This window comes from Phalacrocorax aristotelis, chromosome 22 (assembly GCF_949628215.1).
Source record: "Phalacrocorax aristotelis chromosome 22, bGulAri2.1, whole genome shotgun sequence".
NCBI lineage: Eukaryota > Metazoa > Chordata > Aves > Suliformes > Phalacrocoracidae > Phalacrocorax > Phalacrocorax aristotelis.
Genome location: NC_134297.1, coordinates 2,371,428 through 2,399,157, shown reverse-complemented (window position 1 = coordinate 2,399,157; position 27,730 = coordinate 2,371,428). Strand labels below are relative to the sequence as shown.

The window sequence follows — 27,730 nt, the reverse complement described above, 5'->3', positions numbered from 1 at the left end:
CATTCCCAGTTTGACAACCCTGATTCCACCCCGTTAGCCTGGAGGAGAGCAGTTTCAGTATCTGCTCCTCTCAGAAATTCCCATTCAGACACACAAGCAAGTTGTTCAGTAAACAGCAGAACTAACAAAGAAAGAATTCTAACAGAGGTCTCTTCCATGGATTATCTGATGCCTAATAAAGGTGTGACCTTGCTGACTTTTCACTCGATGAGCCTGCCTCCTCTCTCTCTGCCAGCTTTCATAAAATTTGTAAGAGTTCATGCTCTTTGAGACTGACTTAGACCTGTCTTGAATTTGGCTGAAATAAGACAGCAGATTCAAAAGTCTGTTGGGAAGAGATGACATACACCTCATTTCTTTAGAAAGCAAAACAAAAAACATTACTTTAGCAAGAAATGCACAGGGAGGATTCTTTTTAAGAATAATCCTTTCACCATGCTTCTCAGCTAGCTTCACCCTCTAAAGCAACCTAGATAATACATATTACAAGTACAAGTTTGACAATGATTCCACTGTAGCCAGCAAGTTGCCTTTACTGGAAACTGGATTGCAAGCTGGCATTTGCCAGTGTACCTTTCCTCCCTGTATACAGCTACATTTGCAAGCAGATATTGAACAGAATTAGTTCACAGACCTGCCAGCCTCTCTCTCTCCCTCTCAAACACGTAAAGCATACCTGGAAGCATCTAGGAATGGCTTGTAGGCAATGGTTACCCACTCTTCTTTGTTGGAGGAATACCTTGGCTCCCTTAGAGTCTCGGCTGCTGTATCCAAGTCCACCAGATAGTGGCATCTGGAAATGTCAATCTGCAGAAAGACAGACATTCTTGTGGTTTATTCCCTGTAGGCTTCTGGCTCTTTGTGTTCATTTAGCCAGGCTGTTACTTATCAATGAGAAGGGGGTTAAATTTCTAGCAACATGTGAAATGCTTCATGCAGTATACATGCTAAATATTTTGAATGTTTCCAAGTAAAACCTTTATGGGGGAACACAAGCTACCCCTACCGTTCTGATCAGCAGAGGAGAGTCCTAGGGACCCTCTCTGAGGAAGTACCACTGCCAGCTCTCCTACTGAGGAGCTATCAAGTCACAGAGGGGAATCTGAGATGGTGGAACCAATTCTGTTGACGTTTTTCCTGGGGGTTGCCTAACTAGCTATTAATGACTTCTTACAATGCTGGCTCCACAAGCTCCCCAGGCAAGAGGCTTCACTATCTTGATTGTTAGAAAGGTTTCCCGAATGTCTACACTGAATCTTTTTTTTTCTGTCTCTGTTCATGCCTGTTCCTACTTGTTTTACATCATGAACAAGGAAAAGATAATTTTCTTTGTGATAGTCTTTACATACTAGAGTTCTGTTATCCAAAGATGGCTCTTGTCTTCTCTACAACTCCATTTTACTCTATAGTCGTGTTTTCTAGTAGTCATTTTTCTCGTGGGTCTTCAATTAGTCACATCTATCCTGAATGCAGTGCCCAAATCAGGATGTAGCACTTTTAATAAAGGACTTCCTAATGCAGAGCAGCAAAGTAACTGTTGCACAACATGCTCCTGGGCATAAAACCCTATGAGGCTCATCTCTTTATACAGCAGCATGGCATTACTAAGCTGTATTCATCCAGTGATTCACAGCACCCCTGGATCCTTTCCTGAAGGACTCGTGCCTAACTAACTGGCTAGTCTTCAACCTACATGTATTCACCTAATTATTTCTGTCTAGTGCACTGTCCATACTAATTTCATCCTTCTTTTTTTCAGATCCTTTCTCCAATTTGTCAAAATCGCTTTGAATTCTAATAACATACTTTCTCCCACATAGTTTGTATTTTAATAAGCCTATTGCCTATTTTCCTTCCCCCCTGCAAATCATTGACAAAAACTCTGAAAAGGACAGACTTTTACAGTTTCCAGTACATCCTTTCATTTTGAGTGATCTATGGATAACTATTACTGTCACTACTCTAACAGCAATTAATGAACTCTGCTCCAAAGTGCATGTACAAGAGTGAGAAGCGCACCTTCCGTCAAGGCACATCCAGAGCAATATTTCTGTAGACCAGAGGAATACTAAAGATGGATGCTGGGAAGTGTACCAACTCAGCACTCGTTTGTCATGAGCTGTTTGAAATGTATAAACATCCAAAGACACTGCCAATTAACACCTTGTGTAGGTGCTGTCCTGGCCCTAAAGAATGTACTGTTAGGTTCACATAATAAAGGCTTGACTCCGCTGCCCAAAAAAGACAACAAAGTACATGCTACACCAGGCTAAGGGCAGCTGCTGCCTCACACTCCCCCCTTTATCCTCCTGTAAGAAGCAGTGTATCTGCCAACTTTCTGCAAAAGAAATCCCCTCACTCACCTAATTTTTCATGCCTTCATTGGAAGTGCTTTTACAATCAGTTGCACACAATTCCAGCACATTTGGCTTGGAACACATACAGACCAATAAGGGTTACCCACAATGATCACACAGGCTCCACAGCCTGTTAACTCTGCAAACCTCGTGGTACCAGTCTTGTCATCTCATGGCAGGGCTTAAGGAGAATCATGGAAAACAGTAAGTAGTTCCAGGAGAGTAAGCTTGTTGTCTGGCACAAATTATGGTGGGGTTTGTGTATGAATAACCTGTCCTGTAGCACCGATGACCCTCACTGCCTCAGTTGCAGCAGATGGACATCACACTGTACCACTCAGACCACGTGGACTTGGTATTATGGCTTTATCAGCTGCCTATGATGCAAGTAACTGCTCTGCCCTGACCAAAATGCTTGGTGACACCCTGCCAATTTATGAAAATGCATTCGAGGAAGCAACGCCACAGAAATTAATTATGTGTGTGACCTCCCAGTTAAACAGGTGGGCAATGTCCTCAGGAGACTCGCATTATGCAACCTTCTCCTTCCTGCTGGGGAGAGTGCTCTTGGGTATGAACAGGCTGTACTATTCACTTACACGAACATCCCGTGTCCTTTCTGGCTAACAGCCCCCACCTCCTGCCCTCTTCTCCCTGCTCCTCACAGGTACCCCTACAGATGTGTACTTGAGCTGCTGAGGAATAAAAACTCTGCCGAGATAAATGTGAACTGTCAGCTTCATTGAAGACTTGAGTGCCTACCAGGACAAATTTCCTTTTAATAATAACCATCAGATGTGAGAAAAGTTTCATACAAGGTAGCCCAACAAGACGCTACATTGTGTAGAAACCTCTGCATTAAGGGTAAAAGATCTAGAGGAGAGGACACGTGACAAATAAGGGCTGATATCCCGCTGAAGATCTAATTGTCTTTAAGTGATTCAAGTCACATTTTCAAAAGTGAAATAATCCCAAGCCTAAGGCCATGTTTAAATTTTACCAGAGTAGTTATATCATTAAAATACACCAGAAAAATAAGCCCCTGATGGATGCAGCGTACAGCAGCAAGGCTGAGCTCTTGCTGGCATAATAATTTTCAGCCACCAGAGCAAAGCAAGTTCTATCAGTTATTGCCTCTGTACTTGCTGTATTTTGCTGACACTAGGTTTTGTCAGCCAAGGGTCACACTTTCTCACATCTGGCACTGGGAGAGTTTTCCAGCAAAAGCTCACAGTAGTGACCTGAGAGGCACTAGAAGTCAACAGAACTGATGCCTGTAACTATCTTATGCCCTTATGCCACTTCAAACCAGATTAATCTGAAAGTTCTATCTCCACTATTTCTTTCTGCAAACACAGAACACAGAGAATTCTTGGGTGCTTTTTCTGGCTCTGTTGGTCTGCAAGCCACCCTTGTGCCACTCCAGTATTCCCAACTGCCAAAGGGGACTAATGATTCCCACCTCTACCTCCGATATGTTATTAGAACATTGTACATTAAAATGTAGTACAGTATTTTGAAATTTCGGAGAAAAGACACCAGTGAAGTACAGCACATCCTAGTAATTATTGGTGCGTTCCTTCAATAATCTAGATATTCTGATCTGGGAGACATCAGGGAACAAGAATACTTGTATTTAGATTTTTAAAAATTACATCACCAGAGTCTTTCCTCAGGTTAAGTGGAACAGAAGACAAGGCATAACTTCTGATCAATAAATATTTGCAGATTGTAACATGAGTCTCATTAGTTTTGCAGGTGTTTCACCCAGGTGGAATACAAGGGTGAAAAGGAAGAGACTTAACATGGGAATTTAGGAAAAATACCAAGTTCTCAACTGTGATATCTCAGTTGACAGCTGCCACCGATCCCTGCATCCAGCAGGACAGGGTTATCAGAGTGCCAGGCCTTCTTGTGCCATCTAATCCTAGCCCTGTTAGATAAGCAAACACCAAGGAAACTGGCCAGCAAATAAAAGGTCCAATCAGCTCCTTCCAAACGTCATGCTGCTGCCAAGCCTGTGTTTGACCTCCCAACTGCATGAACAGGAGGACAGGTGCATGCTTCTAAACATTCTTCCTTCCCCCTCCCAGGTATAAACAAGGACACCTTCCACTGAGCAATCCACTGCACTTTCAGGAAGGAAATTCATGAGGAGACAAATTGACCAGTAAGGAAATTTTGTGCCAGGGCTAAGAACTTCCCAGCATACGTCTTGGTGTAAACTGGTTACAAGTTTTTTTCTGAAGACAGCAACAAAACCAAATCATCGTGCTGAATTATTGTCTGGAAACAGGCTCCATGGCCCCAACATCACAGAGTACCATAATCAGATCCCATCAACAAAAATTCTCCCTCAGCTCTTAGTCCTCATTCATCCCTCAGGATCTCTGAACAGAATGTAGATTACAGTCTTGTCTTTTTCATACACAAACTTATCGATGTGAGAGCTACGGGGAAGTTCTTGCAAGGCCAGACCATCACTGACCTTTGTAAAATAAAAGACCCCTCCAGATTTACTTCCTTTTTTTTTTTTTTTTTTGCAACAGGGGCTGGCAGGAAAGACTAGGGACCCTATCAGGAGGAGGACTCACATTAATAATTTATGTGCCTGATGGAAGGAACATGATAAAGTTTGGGGAGCAACTACAACAAGTTCTGGTCCATTTCGTTTCACTGACCTTCAAAACCTGCCTGGACACGGTCCTGTGCCCCCTGCTCTAGGTGTACCTGCTCAAGCAGGGGGGTTGGAAAAAATGATCTCCAGAGGTCCCTTCCAACCCCTACCATTCTGTGATTCATGAGAAGTCTATATGCACCCTTTCAGAGGCCAGCTCTTCCAAGTGGCAGTTTTCCCTTTAATTACCAAGGGCAGAACACAGCATATACAATTGTGTCTTGCTGATTACACAACGGTGTGTACATTTCATCAAGTCAGAAGAAAGAGGTAACGTGTGATGACCAGGTGTTTTAATGAGGAAACAAATTTCCTTAGAGCCACCACGGAAGTTTGCAACATTGAAAAGGTGAAGAAAAAGGCAAGGCAGCTATAGCTGGAGTAGTCAAATGAAAAGCTAAGGCCCCTTAAGACAGGTTAGCAAAGGCCTCCACCCATCAGTTACCTTATATGCAGGCAACTGAGATTCCCCAGGATGACTATGTCTTTTTCTTTTTTACTCCCTCAAACACTTCCTTCATGTATCCCACATTTCAGTTTGCTCTCCCACAAAATTTTATTGCAAACTTCCTTGGACATGCACAAATTCACTTTTCTGAAGCACCATTGGGGTTTTTTTGTAACAATTTAGGCTGAAAACAATTTAATTAGGAAGATACCAGATGGCTCTGTGGCATCACAACTGAGTGGCAAATGAAATGACACTGTAGGAAACTCAGCTGAGCAGAGTGTTCAATACAGTTCTTGCACTGTGTAGAAGAACATTCCAGACCGTGAGAGAGGTTCTGGCTCATTAGCAGAAAGACTCCCAAACCACTAACCAAGGTTTTCCATAAGTGCTGTAGAATCATTCAGAGAAAGTCAAGTTACTGTTGCAAGCACTAACACTGATCTCGCTTTTCTCATTCTAAATGCTCCCCTAAAAGGGCTGGCACTTCCAATGCATATGAATTATCTGCCAGGTGAAAGATTTCCGTTCTACTATTCCAAGTAGAGCACAGTGCATTCTTCCAAGTTACACTGAAGCTAAGCATAATATTCACCCAGGTCAGAGAGTCAACACAGGACCTATACATTTATTTGGGGATTTACACAAGACTTTGGTGGTATACAGACCTTGAAATGTTTCTCTGTAGGAAGAAGTCAGTCTTAGTGAACAGAGCTGCACGGAATTTCTAAAGTACATCCTATCCTCTTCTGTTCTCCTTTCCTTTTCCTCCTCCCACTCCTTTTTTATTTGATGCAACTGCTATGCTAAGTGGTGAACTACATTTGATGACATCCTGAATAACAGTAGTGGGCACAGTGTAGTATAGAGATGAAGCTAAGGGCACAGGCTGCTGCTGTACTGCTGCAGCCACGTGTCTCTCACTGTAATCCGGATGGATGTTAGCCTGGCGACGTAGGGCACAACAGGAGCTTGTCTGGTTTATCACAGATAAGTTCAACTGTTTCAAGCAAAACCAGAGATGTTTCTACTGCTGACTCAAACACATATTTAAAAAATGAGGCCAAGCTTCAGGTGGTTCCTCGGTTCAAAACAGAGCTAAAGGAAATTGGAAATGAAGTGAAAATAAAGTGGCTAAAAAAAAAATCTTCCTCTGCAGTCAGAAGTTTTTAATAGTTTCAGATTTTAGGCCTCATCTGCTGTTCCTGCTTGGATACATCTTTGTAAGAGATAATACTCCTTATCTCTTTCTTAGCAGTTTCAGAGACAAATGCGTCTCACCGTAGGACAAGTACAAGTTAAGTGCTGTTCAACATGATTAAGGAAGGAAGAATTGCAAAACAAGATGATCAAATCAATCTTTTCCTCAAGTGTCTCATAGCAACAGAAACACTGAGATTTACTCTTTATTTTTCAAGCAGAGCAGTAATAGATACTTACACATGAAACAGATCAGTCCCATTTCTGCACCCATTAATTGGTTTTAAGCTCTCCATGGCTCAGATAATCCTTTTGAACCATTTATTTTCTCCCCTTGGACTGACCAACAGACTCATGCTATGTAGATTTATTTACTATGATGGTCCTTTCAAGTGCTTGCTAACTTTTTTTTTTTTTAAATCTGGGTATGCTTGCACTCATAAGCTCACTAAACTTGTGAAAAGATCTTGTTCTCTCGGTATTATTAGCCAATCAGAAGTTTTAAAACCCCACTTAAAAGTCACATTTAGTAGCTAATTTCTAATGTCCTAGGCCCTTTTGCTTGCATGAGAAATGACAAAAATGTAGGGTGACATTAAGAAACAACCATGAAACTAAAGTGTGGTTTACTCCATTAGTCACAAGCTGTGCACCAGCCAGCTGTCTGTGCTAAAAATATGCCACAGTAAAAGATTTCATAAATTAAATGCACTACAACAGACAGCTTCTTTCAGGTGAGAGCATGCCTCCTTCCCATTTCCAGTAACTACATAATGAGGCTCAAAATAAGAGAGCTTTAACCCAGAAGACTGACCCCTGCTTTTACCCAGTTTGCTCCTGTGTTATAGTACTGCTTTCCATCCACTTCTGCAAGCAGATCACAAGTGCATGCACAATGTCTAACAGGCCAAAGTCATGAGCCACATAAACAAGCATATGTCTACTGTCTTCAGCAAGGATAGACCCGCTCATCTAAACCAGACACCTGCTCCATTACACGTGACTGCTTCCTATATACTGATGGACATACCAAAGCTATCCTCCAAGGTGCTAAGAGACAATAAAGAAAGGACTATGCATTTCTTGGCAGTTCCTCTCGTTCAACCCTTAGGACAAAAAAGAAAGGATGACTAAATATTTAGTGCACTGCAAAGAATACATAGTGCACTGCTACAATTTACCCTGCTAAATGATTTTAAAGAAGTTAGCTGCCAATAATTTTAAAATATTCATATATGTGCACTGGTTTTGTTTACGTAACACAATACAACCAGGAAAAGTAAACAGTATACATTATCTTAACAGATTCACATTGAAATCACTGATGCAATTGTTTCAGTGAAGTTCCAAATTAAGTTCCTCCTCAGTTGCAAATATGATTAATATATTTATATTTAAAAAGAAAGAAAAGTACAAAGGAAAATTTAAAACTACTCATTCAGTTCACTTTCCTGTGATCACAGTAACACATTATTCTAAACCCAAAATTGCAATAACTAGGAATTACTACTTCTTCTGTTTCTTTTTATTATTATGTCTTTAAATGAAAAACAGACAGATGAAATGCAAACAGAAACCACTCACATAAATGGGGAAATTTCCAAGTGCTGTAGAGAGCCCATTTTTCGTTCTGTAACTTGTACGGTCCCCATGAAACAAAATGGGGACACCCAATCATAGGCATTATATTAATACAAATGATATAGTAAGGTAAGGAAAAGAAAACAGGAATATAATCCTTACATATCGAGATGGCTCTTCCTTGTTTTGGTCATTCATGTCAGCGGGAATGATCCGTGTGGCCATTGGTCCCTTGGCAAATGGTTTTGGTAACTGGCCCCTGAATTCTGACAGGATGAACTGGAGCTGCCAACTGCAGAGAACAGTGTCAGAAAGCCCAGCAATAAAATGCAGGAGCTAGTAACATTTTGTGTGGAGAAAACCAAAAGCATAAAGGACATTTCATTCCTGAAGGTAGACAGCCCTGGTAGAGGAGCAGTCACACTACAAATTTTCATTAGCTTGCAGCCAGCATAATCTGCTGACAACAAACTTCAGAATCCTTTGTTTTGGATGTGCAGGTGTCAACAGTCAACAGAGATACAAGGTCTTGAAGGTTACTCCCATAAATACTACTTATGAGAAGTGTCCCTCCTTATGAATCCCATCAAATTGTACTCCTTACGTTAAACAACTTACTTATCTGGCAGGAGAAAGCTGCTTGGAAATCTGTGCCACTCCTTTCCCACACAGACATTAACCGGTCTCCCCTCTGGCACAGTGTGAATACTTGGGTCAGTAGCAATCCTGTGAAATTCTGGGTACAGGTCCAGGGGCCCATGGTAGCCTATGGAAGGAAGAAAGTTGTAAATAAGGCTAAGAAATAGGTGATATTTACATGACTGCTTCTGAAAGACTACAAAAAATTGTTCATACATAACTTTTTAACGGATAACTTCTTGAATAAAAATGAATTGGTCTATGCTAAAAAGTGGCTGGATTCCAAAACTCCCGCTCCTTTTAGAAGTGCTTGTACCCTACCACCTTTATTCACATTCTCCTGTCCTGATTGTCAATTGGGAATTTACTATGTGGTGGGAAGGTTTACTGCACGGCTCTGATTCAAGAAAGTATTTAAGAACCGTATCTAATCCATCCCCATTAAGGACGCATGCAACTGATCACAGATTTTACATGGGAAAATGCTTCTTCCAGTGGGATCGTATGTTTGAAAGTTAAAGTACCTGCTTTAATATGCGTCTAAGTACAGATTTTATATCAGTAGAGTTGTACTGGCTGAAGGTGAAGGGCAGCATATTTTTAACTGATGTAATTCTAGTGATACATGGATAACATACATATGTTCATACATATATGCATAAACATGCATACACACATATATAAACATTTATTAAGGGTGGCCATTAGAACTTATTCCTTTCCCTGCAACAATGACATCCAAACTTTCAATGTTCCTTATTTCTACTGTGCTGCTATATCAAAGCAACACAAGTTTGCCAGGCCTTAAGACTTGCCAAGACCAATAACCAGGAAAGCACAGAACAAGTCTAAAGCACCAACCTCTGAATAAGGCAACAGAGCGTGACAATGACAAAAGGCCAAAGAGAAAGACAGTCCCCAGAGCCAGCCAGTTGGAGGAGACTGTGTAGTGTTCCAGGCGGTAGCGCTGAAATATGAAGTGGTAACATTTCTGAGGAAAGATTAAAAAAAAAAAAAGACAATGTAAAATTACTCAAATTCTGCTATGTTTAGCACAACTCTTTTTTTTCCTAAGGTCCTTATAGTAGTGCCTACATCTCCCACCAGATCTTTGGTCTTCATTTTTTCATTCTGACCCAGAAAAAAACGCAGAGAAACTCACATGGTTCAGTCACAATTCTTAACCAATAATCTAGGTTATTTAAAGACATTTTCAGCTCTTTTCCTTCAGAAGGCTATAAAGTCCTCTCTACCAGGGCTCCAGCTTGGTTATTCCCAGGTGAACCAGCACCAACTGTCCCTTTCAGACACTTCTGTAGAACTTCCCTAGACAGACAGACCTCATTTTCAATGCTGGACAGACTTCTCTAACAGAAGTTCCTTCTCTTCTGTTCAGTTCTCTCCAACTTCCTCTCTAACAAAGTTCCATGACCCAGATTTACTAAGTGACCTATGGTTGTTTACCCTATCCGCACAAACTACAGCTTTGCAGTGGACAAAAGAACACACAGCACATTCTGCAGGCACCTTGAAACACAAGCCACTCTGAAACTGTTAAAAGAAAATCCCTTTTGGTTTTCCTAATTTAAAAGCCTTCCTGGGAACACACAGGAGGAACTATATCCAATACTGGCCTTGCTCCCTCCCCTCCTGCTCTGCCTTTCTGCAGGAGTAATTATTCATCTCCTATCCTAATCTGGTTTCTGTTCCTCTTGACTTGTTTGCATTTTTCTCATAACACCCAGATCCATGTGGTTTGGAGGAATAGGTTCTGACAAGCTTCTACTACTCGTGGGCAATCTGTTTAAAATTCTCAGCTGGATACTGAATACTGGACAAAATGTCAGTGTTAAAATATGCAGGACAGAAATATACACTAGATTTTCCTGAAGCCATATTTGGCAAAGGTCCTAAACCATGGCCCTCTGATGAATGTTCTGACAGCACTTAGCAATTCTCAGCCAGAGCCATAAAATTGCTGACATTGCAGAGCTTGGTCATGTACAAATGCAAGGACTGAAACTCAGCTGAGGTGCTCCAGCTAAGCATGCAAGGCTTCAGCAGTGATGGGAGGTAACAGTCAGAACAGCAACCGACCAGGGGAAGTGAGTGATTCAAGGGGTGTGGGCAATGCTGAGGGAGAGCCCAGGACAGGAACAGCCAGCAGTGGTACATCGCAGGGCAGAGGAGTAACAGCAGAATGAGGCCAAACAACTGGAACAGGCTCTAACAGGGATTAGTGACTGCATTCCTGCGCCTCTTAAACAGAAGAAAGATTAATGATTTTGAGCTTTGGGAAGGTTTGTATCAATCTATACTAGTGCTTTACTCTGAAGTGTTTCAGGTGATATTTACTAAATATCCAATTTTGGCTCTTCCCAACGTCCAATGCAATTTCCTGATGCCTAAACAAGATCACTTTTCCCCTTTCAAATCAGTGAAGGATTCCTACTAAGATATAACAAAATGCATTTCCTACACACACACTCTCCTACCCACTAAAGCTTGCTTAACAGCAGACAAAGGAGGCACAATGCAATAAGCAAGTTACTAATCCTCATAACATCTCTTGGACATTGTGTTGTATCAGCACTACCACACAACTGCTCCTCACCAGAAATTCCCACTTGGGATGGGAGAACAACTCAAAGTCATCATGAAATAATTAGGGGCAAGGAAATATTCTCAACCAGTTATCACTTCACACAATCTGGGACAAGCTCCTAATGTGATCACCTTATAATGCCATGAAATTTGATCTTTTTTTGCTGGGCTGTTAAGCAGTCTGCACTGAAGTCCAAGATTAATTGATGAGTTCATTCTGTATGACACTCAGGAGGTAAATCCCAAATATTTTTGCTTTTATGTCACATCTTACAGAGGGCTAATAGTTTTCCACATACTCTAAAACAACCTGTACAGGAAGATTATGGTTTAACTTCTAAAATCAGCAACACACACATGCAATTCAGTTTTAGAACGGCTGGTCATTTTGCTTCCAGATCCTCAACACCTATCCATGAAACACAGTTCAAAAATGAAAATGGTACCAGCTAACAGATTAAAGACAATGATGGTAAGTTATGCATAGGACACTCCTGAACTGTGTAATCACTGTAGATTGTGTCACAGACACAGATATTCTGCAGATGTTCCAAACTTTGGGAAACAGTGTTAAAGAAGTCAACTAGCAGTTATGCTTTCTATAGGTATGAGCTCATTAGAAACATATGTTCCACTAAAACTTACCTGAAGAGCAGACAGAGCCACAGCACCACAGAGACAGATGAGGGGATAGATGGGAAAAAGAAACCTCTCTTCTTTGTGGGGCTGACTGAAGAAAATCATGATCCAAATGTACATAGGAGCTAGTGTCAGCCAGTAGGGGCGGCCCAGATTCTGAACTGAAAGAAACAAACACTCAGCAAAGCAGTAATGTAAGAATGAGAGATTTATCCTATTCCCCATCTGGCCCAATCATATCTCACATTCAAAAGCCCATTCTTTTGGTACAAAACTGGGAGGAGTAGCTGACACACCAGAAGGTTGTGCTGCCATTCAGGGAAACCTGAACAGGCTAGAGAGCTGGGCCATGGGGAATCTCTTGAAATTCAAAAAAAAAGCCATTGTAAGGTCCTGCCCCTGGGGACGAACAACCCCCACACCAGTACAGGCTGGGGGTGACCTGCTGGAAAGCAACTCTGCTGAGAAGGCCCTGGCAGTGCTGGTGGGCAGCAAGTTGACCATGAGCCAGCAACGTGCCCTTGGGGGCAAGAAGGCCAACGGTGTCCTGGGGTGCGTTAAAAAGGAGTTTGTCCAGGAAGTCAAGGGAGGTTACCCTCCCCCTCTACTCTGCCTTAGCGAGGCCACATCTGGAGTGCTGCGTTCAGTTCTGGGCCCCCCAGTTCAAGAAAGACTGGGAACTACTGGGGAGAGTTTAGCAGAGAGCTACTAAGATGATCAGGTAACGGGAGCATCTCTCTTATGAGGAAAGACTGAGACACCTGGGTTTGTTCAGCCTGGAGAAGAGAAGACTGAGGGGGGAACTTACCAATGCTTATAAATAGCTAAAGGGTGGGTGTCAGGAGGATGGGGCCGGACTCTTTTCAGTGGTGCCCAACAACAGGCCAAGGGGCAATGGGCACAAGTTGGAACAGAGGAAGTTCCACCTGCATATGAGGAAACAATTCTTCACTTTCAGGGTGCCGGAGCAGTGGCACAGGCTGCGCAGAGAGGCTGTGGAGTCTCTTCCTCTGGAAATATTCAAAACCTGCCTGGACATGGTCCTGTGTACCCTGCTCTAGGTGTGCCTGCTCAAGCAAGGGCGTTGTTTGGATGAGATGATCTCCAGAGGTCCTTCCAACCCCCACTATTCTGTGATTCTTCAGACCCAAACCATTGCCTTCAGACACAAACACAGCATGTTCTGAGCAGCCATGTTGCCAAAATCCAGGTAACACGTCCAAACAGACAGTAGAGACTTTATTAGAGAATTTTTGTAGATTCCTACAATACCAACAATTTCAACAGACTTTAGAAGACCAAAAGCAGAGGATAAGAGACTACATTACTGAATCCAAGCAAGGCACAAAATCCATCAAGAACTGACATCTAAACCATTAGTCAAAACTACTAGAATTCCTGCTGTGTATTATGCTATACATACAAAGATCATAAAGGATCTCATTTGGACCTACCCTTCCACTTACAAATGGTTGTTAAGCAACTGAAGTTTCCACAACCTTCATTGCTTCATTACAAAAATAACAGCGTGAGAGGTCTCTCAGGCACCTTCTGCTTAACAGAGGAAATAACTGATTCAAAAATAACAACAATTACTCTGAACTGTAGTCACACTGAGGAGGGTTCTACAGTGCCTGACAATCTGCAGTCCCTTCTCTGCCCCCTTGCTACTCCCAAGAGCAGAGTTAAGCAATTAAGCTAACAGCATTTCACAGACAATAAGAACAAAGCACCTGGCAGAATTGCTCCTGCTGTTATGTACAAGAACACCAAGTGAACAGCGGGAAATCTTGCATTTACAGATTCTCCTACTGAGCTTCTACTGTATGCTTCTGACAGTATGTCAGTCATATCCAAGGAACAGATATAAGCAAATACACATTAAAATATTTTCAGCAAGGATTATGACGTTATTGTTTCTTGCACTCAGTTAAAAAAAGAACACAACAGAGCAAAGCACTAACTGGACTGATGAATCTGGAGGCTGCTGCTGCTGCTTAATGAATCTTCCTTAGGAAAACAGCAGAGAAGAAGTCACGCTTCCTCAACAACTTTTCCATCCCTAGAGTCACCTGCTGAATGTCACATGTTTAAACTGATGTCAGAGATGTAAGAGAATCTCTGATTTAAGAGAAAGCCCAATGTGAAGTAGGGAATATTCTGGTTCCTCCTTTCTCTACTCTTAATATATCCACACCTATGGGGACACTTCCCAAAGCAAGACTGTCCTGCCAGGTCTCCGTCCTGTGAGTTGAAGAGTGCCTTTCATAGTGCACAGGAAGTCCAGGTTCAATCCCAACACGGACGGCACCAGCAGAGACCACAGGATGCGTCTTTGTATGCTCATCCCCAACAAGCTAAAAGGAAATAATAACTCTGCTCTCTTAAGCTGCTGCAGAAAACATATGGCAGCGGTATGAAAGAGTAACAATGGAAGAGCCAGCCAAAGGTTCCCCAAATAACTCCTAAATGCTACCATTTCCAGCTGCAGATAAGATGGAAACAACAATGGGTACATCGTTTACTTCCCCCTTAAGATTTCTGACAGGGCTATTTCTAATGCAGTTGCATGTCTGGCTGAAGGTTATATACCATACAACTTGTTAAGCTTACCCTGGGTATGGGTAGTTCAGCCTTGATTGTTCTTGACATGGAGGGAACACAGAGGAATCGTCCTTTCAGAGAAAAACATGTTCCTGCCCTTTTGCAGACAGCACATAAGTAGATGCATCTCACTGCAAGTCCTTTCTACACAGCAACTCCATTGTGCGATCAATACTGAACTTAGTATTGAGCTCTAGGAACTTTCCTATTACACCAAAGACACTCCCTGAACCTAGTTTCACTTCCAATAAGGGAAAGCTGCTCTTTGGCAAGCAAGCTCTCCCTTCAGTAACAAGGCTGAGATCTGGGCTGTCTGTGCTTGGTTCTCACAGCTGTCTTGCACTCACCATGAAATTTCTGAAGCAGACACTCCATGAGACAAGTCAGTGGCAGCACAAGCAGTGCTAAGATAAATGCCACGTTGAAATTCAGAAAGCCGTTGATGAAATAGAAGGACCAGGGTTCCGTACCTAAAGGATGAGAAAAGGAAACAGTTTTTAAATGCAAGCATGTATGAGATCTAGATGTGACAGCAGCTTTGTCCCTTCTCTGCCTGACACAGACTGAGATAATCAGCAGCAGACATCAATTCTCCGTGTTGCACACCTGTTGGAACCAAAGAATGGAAAGGGTGTGGACAGAAGATCTTGCAGCTGGACATAGGATGCAAGCCCATGGAATGGGTCTGAGCCATCTCAAAGCAGTCTCATGGTGCCGCCTCTCACCCATACAACTGCCATAACAGTGCCATGAGAGTTAGTCAATAGCCATACAGCTGCACCAGCGTTCTCACAATCAAGTCTGCCCAAGAAACTTCATTGTCTTTCTTTTCAGCAACTATTTTTCTCATTCCTTTTTCACTGGGCCACAGTCAACATCACATCTGCTGCTCAGGAATCACAGGTCACTCTTACAATCAGCCTTGCCCAGCAGAGTTCTGTAACACACAACTTGCCCTTGCATTAAGAAAGACCACACAGCAAGAAAGTAGAGGTGAAAAATTGTAAAACTAGGAAATTTTACTCCAAATTAATTATTTCTAATTGCAGAGAAGAAACAGAGGAGTAACACAAAAACACACAATGTTAATAAGAGATAATTATAATTCTGGAGTGATGATATACACTCCATGTTGGAAGAAATAGAAAATTTACTGAAAAGGAACAAGAAAAAGAGCTGACATTCACGCTTCACTGCAACAAACACTCTGCCACTGAAGTTAATCCAGATGCTAGTTTTGGTACCTCCTTAGAGTCAACACTATTTAAAATGTCCCTACTTCAATTTGTTCTGACAGTGTAGCTTCAGACAGAAGCAAGCCAACTCTGCCTCCTAACATGACATATTTGGGTATTGGTTGCAAGCTTCTAAGGATATAAATTGAAAGAAATTCCAGTCCAGCTGTCATTTATTTGGACTCTTAATTCAGGATGCTTAAAGTCCTGAACAATAAGGAATGCCAGTTCCTCTCCATACATTTGCCACTCTCTCAGTGTGATTAGCTCAATCAGTCAGTAAATGACAAGCGGGGGCTTTAATCACTGCACTGTTGTGACATTTGTCACATGCTGCAGCAATTTCCTGCAATCAGAGCCACTTAAATAGGGTCCATGTTGAAATTAATCAGACAACTGAAAACCAGCAAAGAAAACCTGAAATCTCTGCAGCTCCTACAGCTAAATATGATTAGAAACTACACTAGTAATGTCAGAAACATGTCGTTGGAGTTACTAAGGCCAAGTCCAAGCAACTGAGGTTCATTTAGGCAACCTTTAGCTATTAGCACTGAAAGCAAATAGCAATTACAGATTTGGATTTTGGGGAGTAGGGGGCCTCAAGGGTGTGAATTATTAGATATTCACCTTCTCTGTCCCTCTACCTGCCTCTTAATTCCTGCAAGTCCCACATAAGCACAATCCTCAGCCTGTGAAAGGCTAAATATGGGATACGGTAGATTGAAAGATCATGTGAAGTGATGGACACAACAGAGCTATCTGTAAGCAACAGTGCAATAGAGCAAATATACCTTCCTGCTTCTCTTGACACTGTTGGTGACTCTCCATATTTAAGGACTGCAATTCTAAATAATTACTGTGACAGATCTTGAACACGTGCAGAAAGCAGATCATTTTAGGACTGAAGCGTACTACCTTTCCTAGAAATCAGGACTGCTGACTGGGATGTCTGCTAAGGAAAACCTGAGGCAGTTTCGGATATCACACTGTAAATCTTCCAGCGGACATCTAGAAAAAAGTGCATGTAAAGGGGGTTTTCATTTCTTCTCAGCCCTGACATCTCCAGATTCTCTTCTGAGGCAACAGTACAGGTTTCTAAAGACTTACAGCAGGATTAACACTGGATAGCCCACTCTAGTAACTACTTCTGTAGAGTACCAAGACCTCTCCTTATACAAAAAAGGACCGGACCTGGGTTCTGTAGCCTGCTTCCCCACTCCCACTGCTATAAACAACAGCCACTTTAACAAAGAGGGTGCCAGGATGAGACAGAAAGCTTCTTAAACTGATACAAACTGTCACCCTCCAGTGTTCTCTGGCTACAATTAAGCTGCACAGCACAGCCAAGTCCCAGATCTTTAAAGGATAGTACCAGGGACCATATTGTCACCCTTCTGCTGCTATGGAAAATAAAGGAAATCAACTATGGCCCTCTCTAGTCTGGTCTCTCACTTGGTAGCTTGGGACTCAGAAACAAAGGACACTTCATGAACCACACTTCTTCCACAATCTAGCTACATCCTTAAAGGCCCAGAGGTGTCCTGAGGGACTCTGCTAATAAAGAGGTCAGCTGGTCTGAAGCACAGCTTTAAACAAAAGGCTAATTTCTCATGGTTTTTTGCAGTGCACCTGAATTGCCCTTAAGATTAAGCACTGGAACCTCCCCTCCTTCTCCAATTTTCTTCTCTGGATGAGGAGAAAAAAAAAAGTGAGAGAACAGTGCATTACACAGGCAAGTTGAATAATTCACAGACACCAGGCAAAAAGCAATACGCTTGGTCAATGTGATGACTCATCCAGACGCATTCAGTCTCAATGCCTCTGAGGGCAAAATGCTTTTATTATTGTTATCCACAACAACTCAAGGTGGTCTCAGAAAGAAATGCAACATAGAAAAAGAACAACCCCATGGCATACAAGAAGTCCTGACCCAGAACCAAGTCTTTCGAGTGGGGAGGGACACTAAAGAACTCTCCATGCACAGTACTGATGGCAACATGCTCCCACATAATTGCCTTCAGACCATGACAGAGGATTTACCTTCCTGCAAGTATCCCACGTGCTCGAGCTGAGCGGATATGGGCTGTAGGAGAGAGACTGACGAAAGTGGGAAGAACACTGTGGCCCAGTCAGTTCATGGCACTATGGGGATAACCAGCTGGAAGCACTGTCAGACACTGAGCCAGAACCTAGTTTGAATTTTGTGCTCTGTGATAGGCTCTGGGAGCAATTCTAGAAATCAAACTCACACATAAGCTAATAGAACTTAACAAGCTACCATGCTACAGCTTGACCACAGAACAGTGAGGGCAGCTCAGGACAAAGGAGAGTAGTTGTAAAATAGGCTCAAACTAAGGTACCCCACCCTGTGTTTGTCACAGGCTAAAAGCCTGCATGCAGACAGAAACTGTAGCTCAGCTGTTAAGCAGTAGCTAAGCAGCAATAATTTGATCCTGAGCCACAGCCCTCATTCTAAGCAAGTCCAATTCAGTGCTAGTATAACAAACAGTCTGTTTTCTGCGTTTCATTTATTTTCACTCTACTTAAGAAGCAGGACTCAGCACAGCAAGGTGTCAGATTAACAGCTCCAGCACATTCCACCCAAGCTGAACAAAGCCTCCCAAAGTGCCATTGCACTGCAGGTCACAGCCAAGGCTCTGATCACAGGAACCGGGACAAAACTTTTGTCACAAATTGTGCTTTCTTAGAACATATGTAAACAGAAACATCCCAAAGTCTCAGAGTCAGGCTTAGGGATATATGCTTAGAAGCTACTACAGCCTAGTTCCTAGGCTACCGGAACTTAATCACCCCATGGAAATTTTCATCGCACAGACTGTATTTATCCAGAAGCAGTGTATTTCTAAAGACAAAAAAAAAGAAAAAAATCAAACTAAGTCTCCAGAACTCCAGTCTGCAGGCAAAGGAAACATACTGCAATGCTTACATTGAAGACGATATGGGTTGATGACTGCAACCTCCAGTAGTTCCTGCTCCCATCATGTGAAAGTTGGGAAATGCCAGCTCCGAAGCCAAAAGGGATTGGCCAGCCTTTCATCTCCCCTGGTGGTGTTATTTTTCCCAAGTGTTTTGAAGCTCTCTAAACACACAGCGTTGTCCTGGCCACATTGCATTCAAGAAAAATTTCAAGCAAGCTCTTTTACTAGCCTGAGGATGTTATATGAATGTCACTATGAATAAAACACTTCAGAATAGATTGGTCCCTGGAGGCTTCTGGAAATAACTCATGCACCAGTGTGGAAAAGGTCAGGCACAAGGCCCATGCCAAAACCTATCAGAGACAGAGCCTGAAGCTTCCTTACTGAAAATTGACAGCAACAGACTTCAGAGCCTTCCTGCAGAGATGAAGAACCATGGCAAAGCAGCTGTTGCCCTGCTGTGCCACAGCACAAGTAACAAATCACCACTCAGCACCACCCAAAACAGCCCTTCAAATGAACCAACAAATATGGCCTGCAGGATGTGGCCAGAGGAAGCCTTGCTGCTAACCACTGCTGAATCCCTCCTAGAGTATCTCGACAGGGCTTAAACAGATGACAGACGTGATGCAGGGACCCTGCACCCTGAGCTCTCTGAAGTCTCCACCAGCAGACCCTCTGAAGGCCTGCTAGAAATAACACACTGTTGTTCTCTTCAGCTTTAGAATTACATGATATGAACAACGTAGTGCAGTGGCAGCTTCCAAACAAAAACCACAGCATTACCATTAAGGTTCAGACCAGAGATTTGGGTCACACAGTATGCTAAATGGCCAGTACCAGGGAACCCCTCATAAGCAGATGATTTGCCTGCAGATTAGATGCCTTTATGGTAACCTCAGATTCTGCTGCCAGCAAAGCCCAGGCCATAGGCTGCCAAGAAGCAAGGAGATTCCCAAGGGTCAGCATGGACTCAGGAAGTCTGCAAAGACCAAATGTGAACTATGGATTCTGCAGTTTCTGTTACCTACTTTCCCAAGGTTCTGCACCCTGACTGTGAAGAACAGCCAAGAAGTCGATTAAAGCTGACACACACGTGTCACTTGTGCCCACTGCACTCAAAGCATCCAGACACGTTTGCTACTAACAGTTCTCTGCTGTGACTCTGAGACAACTCAGAACGGTTTACAGAACTTGAAAGTGACCACAAGCAGCTTCACTTACAGCATGGAGAAATCTGCCAATAGCCTGCAGATTCCCAGCTCGAGAGAAACATCCTGTGGCAAAAACTGGAACTGCAGCCCTTTGGAACGGGCTGCTTTTGCTTTAGAGTATGTCAAAAAAAGGACTGGCAATAAAGACCTGGTGGGTCTCGGTAGCAAGTCAGTAGCAAGAAAACCGCTGACACCATTCCTGGCTTGTTATCTTAAACTCACCATAGAGATCAGGTCCGTGAGAGGTGAAGACATTGTATAAAACAATGTTGAGAGGTGCAACTACCAGCTTCCCATAGTAATAGCTGTCCACAACTACCAAGGGCACCTGGAAGAAAGCATCTATTATTTAAAGTGCCAGAAACTTTTGGCTGGGCTGCCCAAAAACGCCATGTGATAATCTTAAGGGAACCCACCCCTTCTATTGCAAGGCCAATCCATGCCCTCTGCATTTTTACAGGCACTTACCAAAAACAGGATCAATGACACAACACACCAGTTCAGGAAGCTTTTCCACCTCTGCTTCACTATCAACAAGTCAAAGGCAATAGGAAGCCTGAAAGAGAGACCAGGTATCAACTGAAGACTTTGTCTTTCCCACTGCAGGTTTTCCTGCCCCTTCAAAACAAGCAGGGCAGTAGCTGGAAGAGAACCATCACTTCACTGGGCTCTGCTTCTACTCCATATCCCAGTCATCCAACTCAGGTCTTACTCTCAGTGTATCAGGGTCAGGAAGTCTTCCCAACCTAATTTTCAAAAGCAAAGAAATCAGGCTATGGAAGCCTGTATCAATGATCCTGGACTAAACTGGCAGCTCAGCTGCTAATTTCCTCCTCCAGCCCTTACATTCTCCCCAATCAGGCAAGAAACGTTTGACAAGGTGCAAAATTCCTGAGCCCTCCTCTCCTTACCCAAGAGCCGCACTGAAAGGCCAGCCCAGAAGAGCTCCAGCAGCCACCCCCAGCACTGCTACAGAAGTCTTGTCCATATACCAGCCAGTCATGGCAATCACTGTGGTGTACATGCAGAAACTGCTTGGGAGGAAGGCTGCAACACAAGGAAAGAAAGGGGTTAGCATAGCTCTCCCACAGCAGGAAAAATGCATGAGGCCAAGATAAGGCTAATCATCTCTCATTCATTCCACTGGAGCTGGGATGTTATACTGGACACTCTCATTCCAGTGAAAGTAAAAAAAAAAAAATTTAATTTATTTTTTGTTCTGCCAAGACCAGAAATACATCTTTTATGTATGAAGGCCTTTTTCTTCGGTGGCACTTAGCAGTGGTAACCAGTTGACAGCATCCACAGTTACCACTTGTGACACTTGCTGCACCCTCTATATTCTGCTATGTTGAAAAAAATGAAACGCACCTGCTGAACTGACAGCAGAAAGTGTGAGCTGGCTGGGTACAGTCTCTGAAACAATTCGGCAGAGACTGGTGGGAAGTGAAGAATGCGGAGACCTATGACACTGCAAAAACAATGAAGGAAAAATCCTTTCTCCACTCACCATAAACAAAAAAGGATAAAACAGGAAATCTCAGCATTCATAAGTTGTGGCATTTCCCTTTTAGTTTATATATGCACACAACACAGAAAACCTTTGCTCAAAGGCTCTCTTTGCACTTTACTCAATACCTACAGCAGGTGTTTTATAAATCTTACAGTGGTTGGCTAGGCAAACAGGTACAACCAGCCAGCGGGAACAGGATGCAAAGGCAAATGACAATACCAAAACATGACCCTCTTTTCTTGGATTAAAATATGTTCAAGGATGGTAGGCCGAGACCCATGTTTAAAAGGCACGGCCCATTGCAGAGAGGCTGGAGGCAGCAACATGCCCTGGAAATGGAAAGGTACAAGACAGTGACGCAGGGAGCATCATTTGAATCAACACTTACTCTGTCATCACACCTGCCATAACAAATACCCGCAACAGAATACAACAAACTAGAGCTAGAGAGATATCTCAGTGCTGTGGATTTTCTTCTCTCTGGACCTGTCTTTGGTTTGCTATGGACAAAGTAACTGCTAGAGTCATTGATAAGCAAACTTACCTGCAGATGAGCAAAACATCCCAGTACTGAGTACTAAGAAGGCCAACATCAGCCGGCTGACATGTAGGCCAAACTTCTTACACACAGCCCTAAGGAAGCAAGAGAGCATTAGAGACCACAAAAGTATTCTCAGTAATAAACAGTAATAAAGTATTCTCAGTAATAAACATAAAAGAACAGTACCCAATGCATGCAGAACCACAAACAATCCATGGAGCATCCTGAGAGCTTTAAGGTGGGTGTTTCTTGTTACTCAGCCACTGAAGGCAACCTGAAGAGCAGTATGACTGCCTCTGGCCTGGGATTTCAGACCCTCACAAGTTACACTAATGCGAAACTCTAGAAGAAACTTGGCTTTTACCAGTGTCAGTTATGCTTGTGCAAATCTCAGGAACTCAGGGAGTCTGCAGCGCTGTAGCAACATCAATCTACCTAAGATTTTCACCCCTCACAAAACCCCATCATGCTCACATGATGGTCACTTCCCTAAAACCAGACTACTGCCAACAGAAAAGTCATGCAAGGTAATAGTTTGAAAGTCACAAATGAAAAGGCAGCAAGTAAAAATAAATATCCAGCTTAAACAAGATAATTGTATGTTCAGGCTACTGCTTTTAGTGGATGTAAACACCATTGGCAGACACATTAGAGAGAGCAACAATCAATGTATTCCACTAAAATTCACCATGATAAGCAAACACAACACCAGCCTCTCCTCCAGCAGAGCTCAATTCACAACACTTCCACCCTGCTTGCTGGTTATCAGTGAGAAAATGAGCGTACTCAACAAAATGCTGTAGTGGCGATGTGGGTGGCTGATCTGAGAACACAATTTTGTCCTAACAGTGGAATTCTGACCAATATTTCATTAAGTTATCATGAGAACACATATTTTTGAGGTTCACTGTGAAGCAGCCCAATTTACCAGACACATCTAAACGTGAGCTTCAGGGTGTATTTCCTGTGGCAGTAACTGAATAAGTTACTCACATTACTCCAAAACTTTCACTGTAGACAGAGTCTAATACTCACTTGTAGAAATAGAGCTCACAAATACAGCTCAGGAAGGCCAGGAAGCATCGGAGGAAATAGAAGATAAGAACCTAGGAGACACACTCAGAGTCAGAACAAGGTTTGCAATGAAGCTTACGCACCTATTACTAACAAGTCAGTCCCAAGGACAAAAGTTCTGAACAGGATGGAGAAAGTTTGGCAGTGGTGAATGAGCCTGTTCTTGTAGACCCAGATCCCACATCAAGGGATGCTGAAGATCCCAGCAGCTCAAAGCCTAGCCTTTAACACTGAAGTCCTTTACAACACAGGAAGCGAACACAGCCTACTGAACTTACCAGAACTACCCCCCTTTTTGTTTTCTGTTGTGCAGAAAGATGCCAAGTATGTCAATGGATACACAAGCAGAACGCACATTCAGTGCTTTTCCTCTTACATTTCTGAGTTCAGTTTGCAAAACACTGATTTATTTTTTACAGGTTATTGAAAAACAAAACAAAACAAAACAGTCACTGATAGCTAGCATAGAAACCAGTACAAGCTCCTAAAGCATCAGGGTGAAATTCACAGGGGTGAATGAGAGTCCGTGGCTGCCAGGTAAGTGTCCCCAGGCCTGCACACACCCAAAAGGCCAAGACCTACCAGCCTCCCTGGTACAGCTTCTCAGTCAAACCAGAGCCTGACAGCATTGCCCTGAAACTTCCCAATCACTTTTACTTGGATCTCATTAAGTCAGCTCACAAACCCTTGCAAATCCTTACAGGGAGCTTAGCATTTGTAAACAATTTAGTGTTTTGTAAACACTAATTCTCTTACCCCTAACAACAAACAAAGCAGCTGTTTGACACAGACTAAATGCATGTTTATTCACCACTAAAGAAGCTTTCACATATCTGATTTACCTTGTTAGTTTGTAGAACTCTAGCATGGAACAAGGCTGGTAAGGCATGAAGCCACAGGTAAGCATAGGAGCGGATGGCATAGGCTGGGGAGTATTCCCACGTCTGAAACCCCTGTCCATAAATGAGGTAGTGCGTCTACAATGGAGATCAAATAAATAAATAAATATGCATCACACAGAGTAGACAGTCTTGCATTTCCCATCTTTGAGTTATTGAATACGAGAATTTCTCTTTGAAACACAGAGATTAGCATAAGGTTCTAGATAAATCTGCATTTGCACAGGCCAACTACAAATTCCCAAGTGTCTCCAAGGAAAGAAAGCCACTTACCGGTTCCCAATAGTTAAACGTCTCATCACAATCAGAGATGTTACTTAAGAGAGCTGCACAAAACCTGGCTGAGATGAGACACTTGAAAGCTGTTGATCCTTCAGGGGCCCAAACTTGCCCTGCTTTGCTCCTAGATGATCTAGTCCAAAGAAAAAATACAAATATGCACCAAGAAGACTCAGTAACAAGATCAAGACTAACAATGTGACGTTCAGCAAAGAACTGACAAGTGTATTTGCACGTCTGTCATTTAAGCACTGTATAAACACAGATGAGTCTTTCATTCACTGCTTTCTCTGGGGGACAGCAGTCCCCTCCCAAGGAAGCAACATCATCCCCCCTCACCGCTCCAAAGCAACGGCCCTGAGTGATGAACCCACCGCTGCAAGACAGCCGCCCAGGACCTTCCCCTCTTCCCCCAGCAACAGAGAGCAAGGCCACGCACTAGCTACCGCAGGCCCGGGAGGAGCTCCGCCGAAAAGAGACCGGGGAGACCCACTTCCACAACACACGCCAACCCGGCTGGGCACGCACCACAGCACCCCGACGCGGGGCTCGCTCGCGGCCGTGAATACGTATGACCGACAAAAACCCAGCAGCTACGAAACGCCTGGGCGGCCGCTCGCACCTCACACCGCCCCGCAGGCCTGGGGGCTGCCGGGCCCCGCAGGGCAGCTACGACCCCGCCCGAGTGACGGTTGCAGAGCCCGCCCCCGCGAGACGCACGCCGCGCGGGGAAGAGGGCAGGAGCCCGGAGGAGCCCCGCGCAGCCCGGCCCTGGCTCCCCGCCGCCCGTTCCGACACCTACTCTAGGCGGGCCTCCTCCGCGCCCGCCGCCTCCGACCGCGGCCGGCCCGGCTCCCCGCAGCCGCCAGCCCGCGGCCGCTGCCGGGCCCCCTTGGCGGCCATGCCGAGTACGGGAAGCCGAGCGCCCGCTCGCTACCGTCCCCGCGGACGGAACGAGAGTGGTGCCGAAGCCGCCGGCCGCCATGCCGGGTGTGGGCACAGGCGCGCGCCTCGGCCACGCGCTCCTCCCGGGAACGGGGGTGCTGGTGCGCGCAGGCGCTTGGCCCGGAGGAAAATGCCCTCGCCCACCCGCGGCGGCAGGACTGTTCGCGGCTCTCCCTATCACACACCTGCGTGACCGTGGTAGCGCCGCGGTGGTGGGTGCTCTGCCAGCCTGCACGTCGTGCCCGAGGAGGAAAGAGCGAAACGGAGAACTTGCAGCTGGAGAACGCATTTTATTGGGTACCCCCAGAACTCAATAGCTTGGAAAAGGATGTGGACAGAAGCTGTTCCCAGATAGAAAGGAGAAATGCGTTCCTCCAGAGGCTGAGGCCCAGCAGCTTCCTCCCCTGCACAGGTGCTGAAAGAGAAGCATTCAGAACAGGGAAACCACTTCAAAATCCCTGCTCTCCAGTACCCATTCCTCAGCATGCACCAAGCCTCAGAAGACATTCAGGTGCCTGCAGAGCCCTTCCCCTCCCCACAACTAGTGCAGCAACATCAATGTACAAAATGTGGTTTTGAGACAACTTTGGGAAGTCATGTCATCTTAATGCACAATCGAAGGAGCTTCTAAAAATCTCGGGAACTGCAACTAGCCAAGTACCTGCTCCAGAGGCCAAGAAAACATCCCCAAAGGGCCAGGTATGCTTTAGGTAACTGCAGCCTGAACTCAGAGATCCCCTTCCCAGGAGTACCTTTCCTTTGCCCCTTCTTCAGCCTGCTGCTGGTCTTCCTCTCACTTCCTCTTGCCTTGCAGTTCCTTCCACACACAATGGATGCCTCTTCTTCCTTCTCCACCAGCAGCTGCTGCAAAAGCAGGAGGACGCTGTCAGGACTGAGAAACTGCTGCTCCTCCACCTAGAGGAGAGGGGGACACTGAGAGGGCTCTGCACAGCACCACCCGGTCCCAGGCCATCCTCCCACCCCCCGCAAAAACATCACTGATCCGATTGGCTTTTCTCACCGAATTGGTGCTCCCCTGGGCATCACTGCTGCCACCTGTGGAGTTCTGGCCGGTGCTGGAGCTGGGCTCGGAGGCGGGCACCCCGGGCAAAGCAAGCTGGGCACGCAAGGCGGCGGCCAAAGAGGCTGCGCCCCTGCTTACAGGGGGCTCGAGCCGCCGCCTGGACCACAAAGCGCCCGGGACTCCAGGGCACTGGCCGGGCCCCGGCTTACAGGGTGGCCCTAGTCCCAAAGGCCCACGGAGGCTCCTTCTCTCCGATTCAGGGGCACCCTAACCCACACCCCGCTAACGGGGCGGTCACCCCACGCAGGCTGCCAGATGAGCACTATCAAGAGTGCTGGGCACTTTCTGCCCTGGAGGCAGGTGAATCGGCAGCGGTGGTTGGTGACTTTGGCAAGGGCTTTTCCTGTGGGGTTTTGGGGGCTTGGGCGGAAAAACTTCCTGAGGTGGGTTCCTCATCACTTGAGAGAAGCTGCTGCTTCAGTGCGGAGCAGCTGGTTGGAAAGTGGCTGGTGTCTGGGGCCTGCAAGTGGTGCTTGCCACCCTAAATCTGCTGTGCTGCCCTGCCCTGCCATGCCCTGCCCTGCCATGCCCTGGTCCCCTTTCCCTCTGCCCTCAGCCCCAAAAGCAGCTTGGGAGAGAGAGAAGCACCAGGGAAGGCGGGAGGCTGGGGGGAAGGGGCCCGTTCCGGGCATCGGGGATGTGCCTGCAAGCAGGGCCCAGGTCCTTCCCGGGCAGCCCTAGCACTGGGAAGCCCTTTTATTGCCCTGAGCTGGGCCGCCACCCCAGAAGCAGGGCTGGGGCCTCTGCCCTTTAAGCCTCCAGGCTGCCGGGCACCACAGTGCCCAAGGGTGAGAAAAGCGGGTCTAAGATGGCTGAGCCGGGGGGGGCAGGGGGCGGGGGGGGGGAAGGATGGCCGGGGGTCAGGAAGCGCTGCGGGGAGGTCCCTCTGGGGACCGGCACCACTCTGTCCCCCAGGCGGAGGAGCTGGCGCTTGACCGCGCCCTCCTTCCTTGGCAACAGCTCCTGGAGAAGAAAGAAGGAAAGAAAGAGGCATCCATTGTGTGTGGAACTGCAGGGCAAGAGCGAGCAAGAGGAGGGGCGGCGGGCTGAAGAAGGGGAAAGAGAAAGGTGCTCTGGGCAAAGGGACCTCCCTGCCACGGGGGCTGCAGTCACAGAAGAGCATCCTTGGCGCATCTGGGATGGTTTTTATGCGTCTGGGGGAGGTACCTGGCTCAATGCCGTTCCCTAGATTTTTAGAATCCTTTCCACTTCTGTGTTAAGAAGACGCAACTTCCAAAAGCAGCGCCAAAGGCGGGAC

At 45.0% G+C, this 27,730-nt stretch overlaps 1 protein-coding gene and 1 long non-coding RNA gene across 4 annotated transcripts in view; both read right to left on the bottom strand.

Moving 5' to 3' along the window:
* The window catches only part of ALG9 (ALG9 alpha-1,2-mannosyltransferase), a 35,486-nt gene extending 10,044 nt beyond the window's left edge, over positions 1–25,442 (bottom strand). Inside the window, exons 1-14 of one of the 3 annotated variants that reach the window (XM_075116437.1) lie at positions 25,246–25,442; positions 24,438–24,576; positions 24,108–24,242; positions 23,227–23,297; positions 22,195–22,283; positions 21,049–21,184; positions 20,606–20,693; positions 20,360–20,465; positions 15,097–15,219; positions 12,152–12,306; positions 9,764–9,893; positions 8,882–9,029; positions 8,426–8,555; positions 677–807 (exon numbers count right to left, since the gene is read on the bottom strand). In XM_075116437.1, coding sequence (XP_074972538.1) covers positions 677–807; positions 8,426–8,555; positions 8,882–9,029; positions 9,764–9,893; positions 12,152–12,306; positions 15,097–15,219; positions 20,360–20,465; positions 20,606–20,693; positions 21,049–21,184; positions 22,195–22,283; positions 23,227–23,297; positions 24,108–24,242; positions 24,438–24,576; positions 25,246–25,346 — 1,682 coding nt within the window. In that variant the 5' untranslated portion in view covers positions 25,347–25,442. Of the gene's footprint in view, positions 1–676; positions 808–8,425; positions 8,556–8,881; positions 9,030–9,763; positions 9,894–12,151; positions 12,307–15,096; positions 15,220–20,359; positions 20,466–20,605; positions 20,694–21,048; positions 21,185–22,194; positions 22,284–23,226; positions 23,298–24,107; positions 24,243–24,437; positions 24,577–24,882; positions 25,133–25,245 lie in introns of those variants that run through there. The other 2 variants (XM_075116439.1, XM_075116438.1) reach the window with 2 other exon arrangements.
* Positions 25,443–25,573: 131 nt separating this feature from the next.
* Positions 25,574–26,934, bottom strand: LOC142067620 (uncharacterized). The gene is made up of 3 exons (XR_012664108.1): positions 26,410–26,934; positions 26,141–26,252; positions 25,574–25,803 (listed from the first exon to the last, which is right to left on the bottom strand). It is a non-coding gene; the product is annotated as an uncharacterized LOC142067620 (long non-coding RNA).
* Between the last annotated feature and the right edge of the window lie 796 nt (positions 26,935–27,730).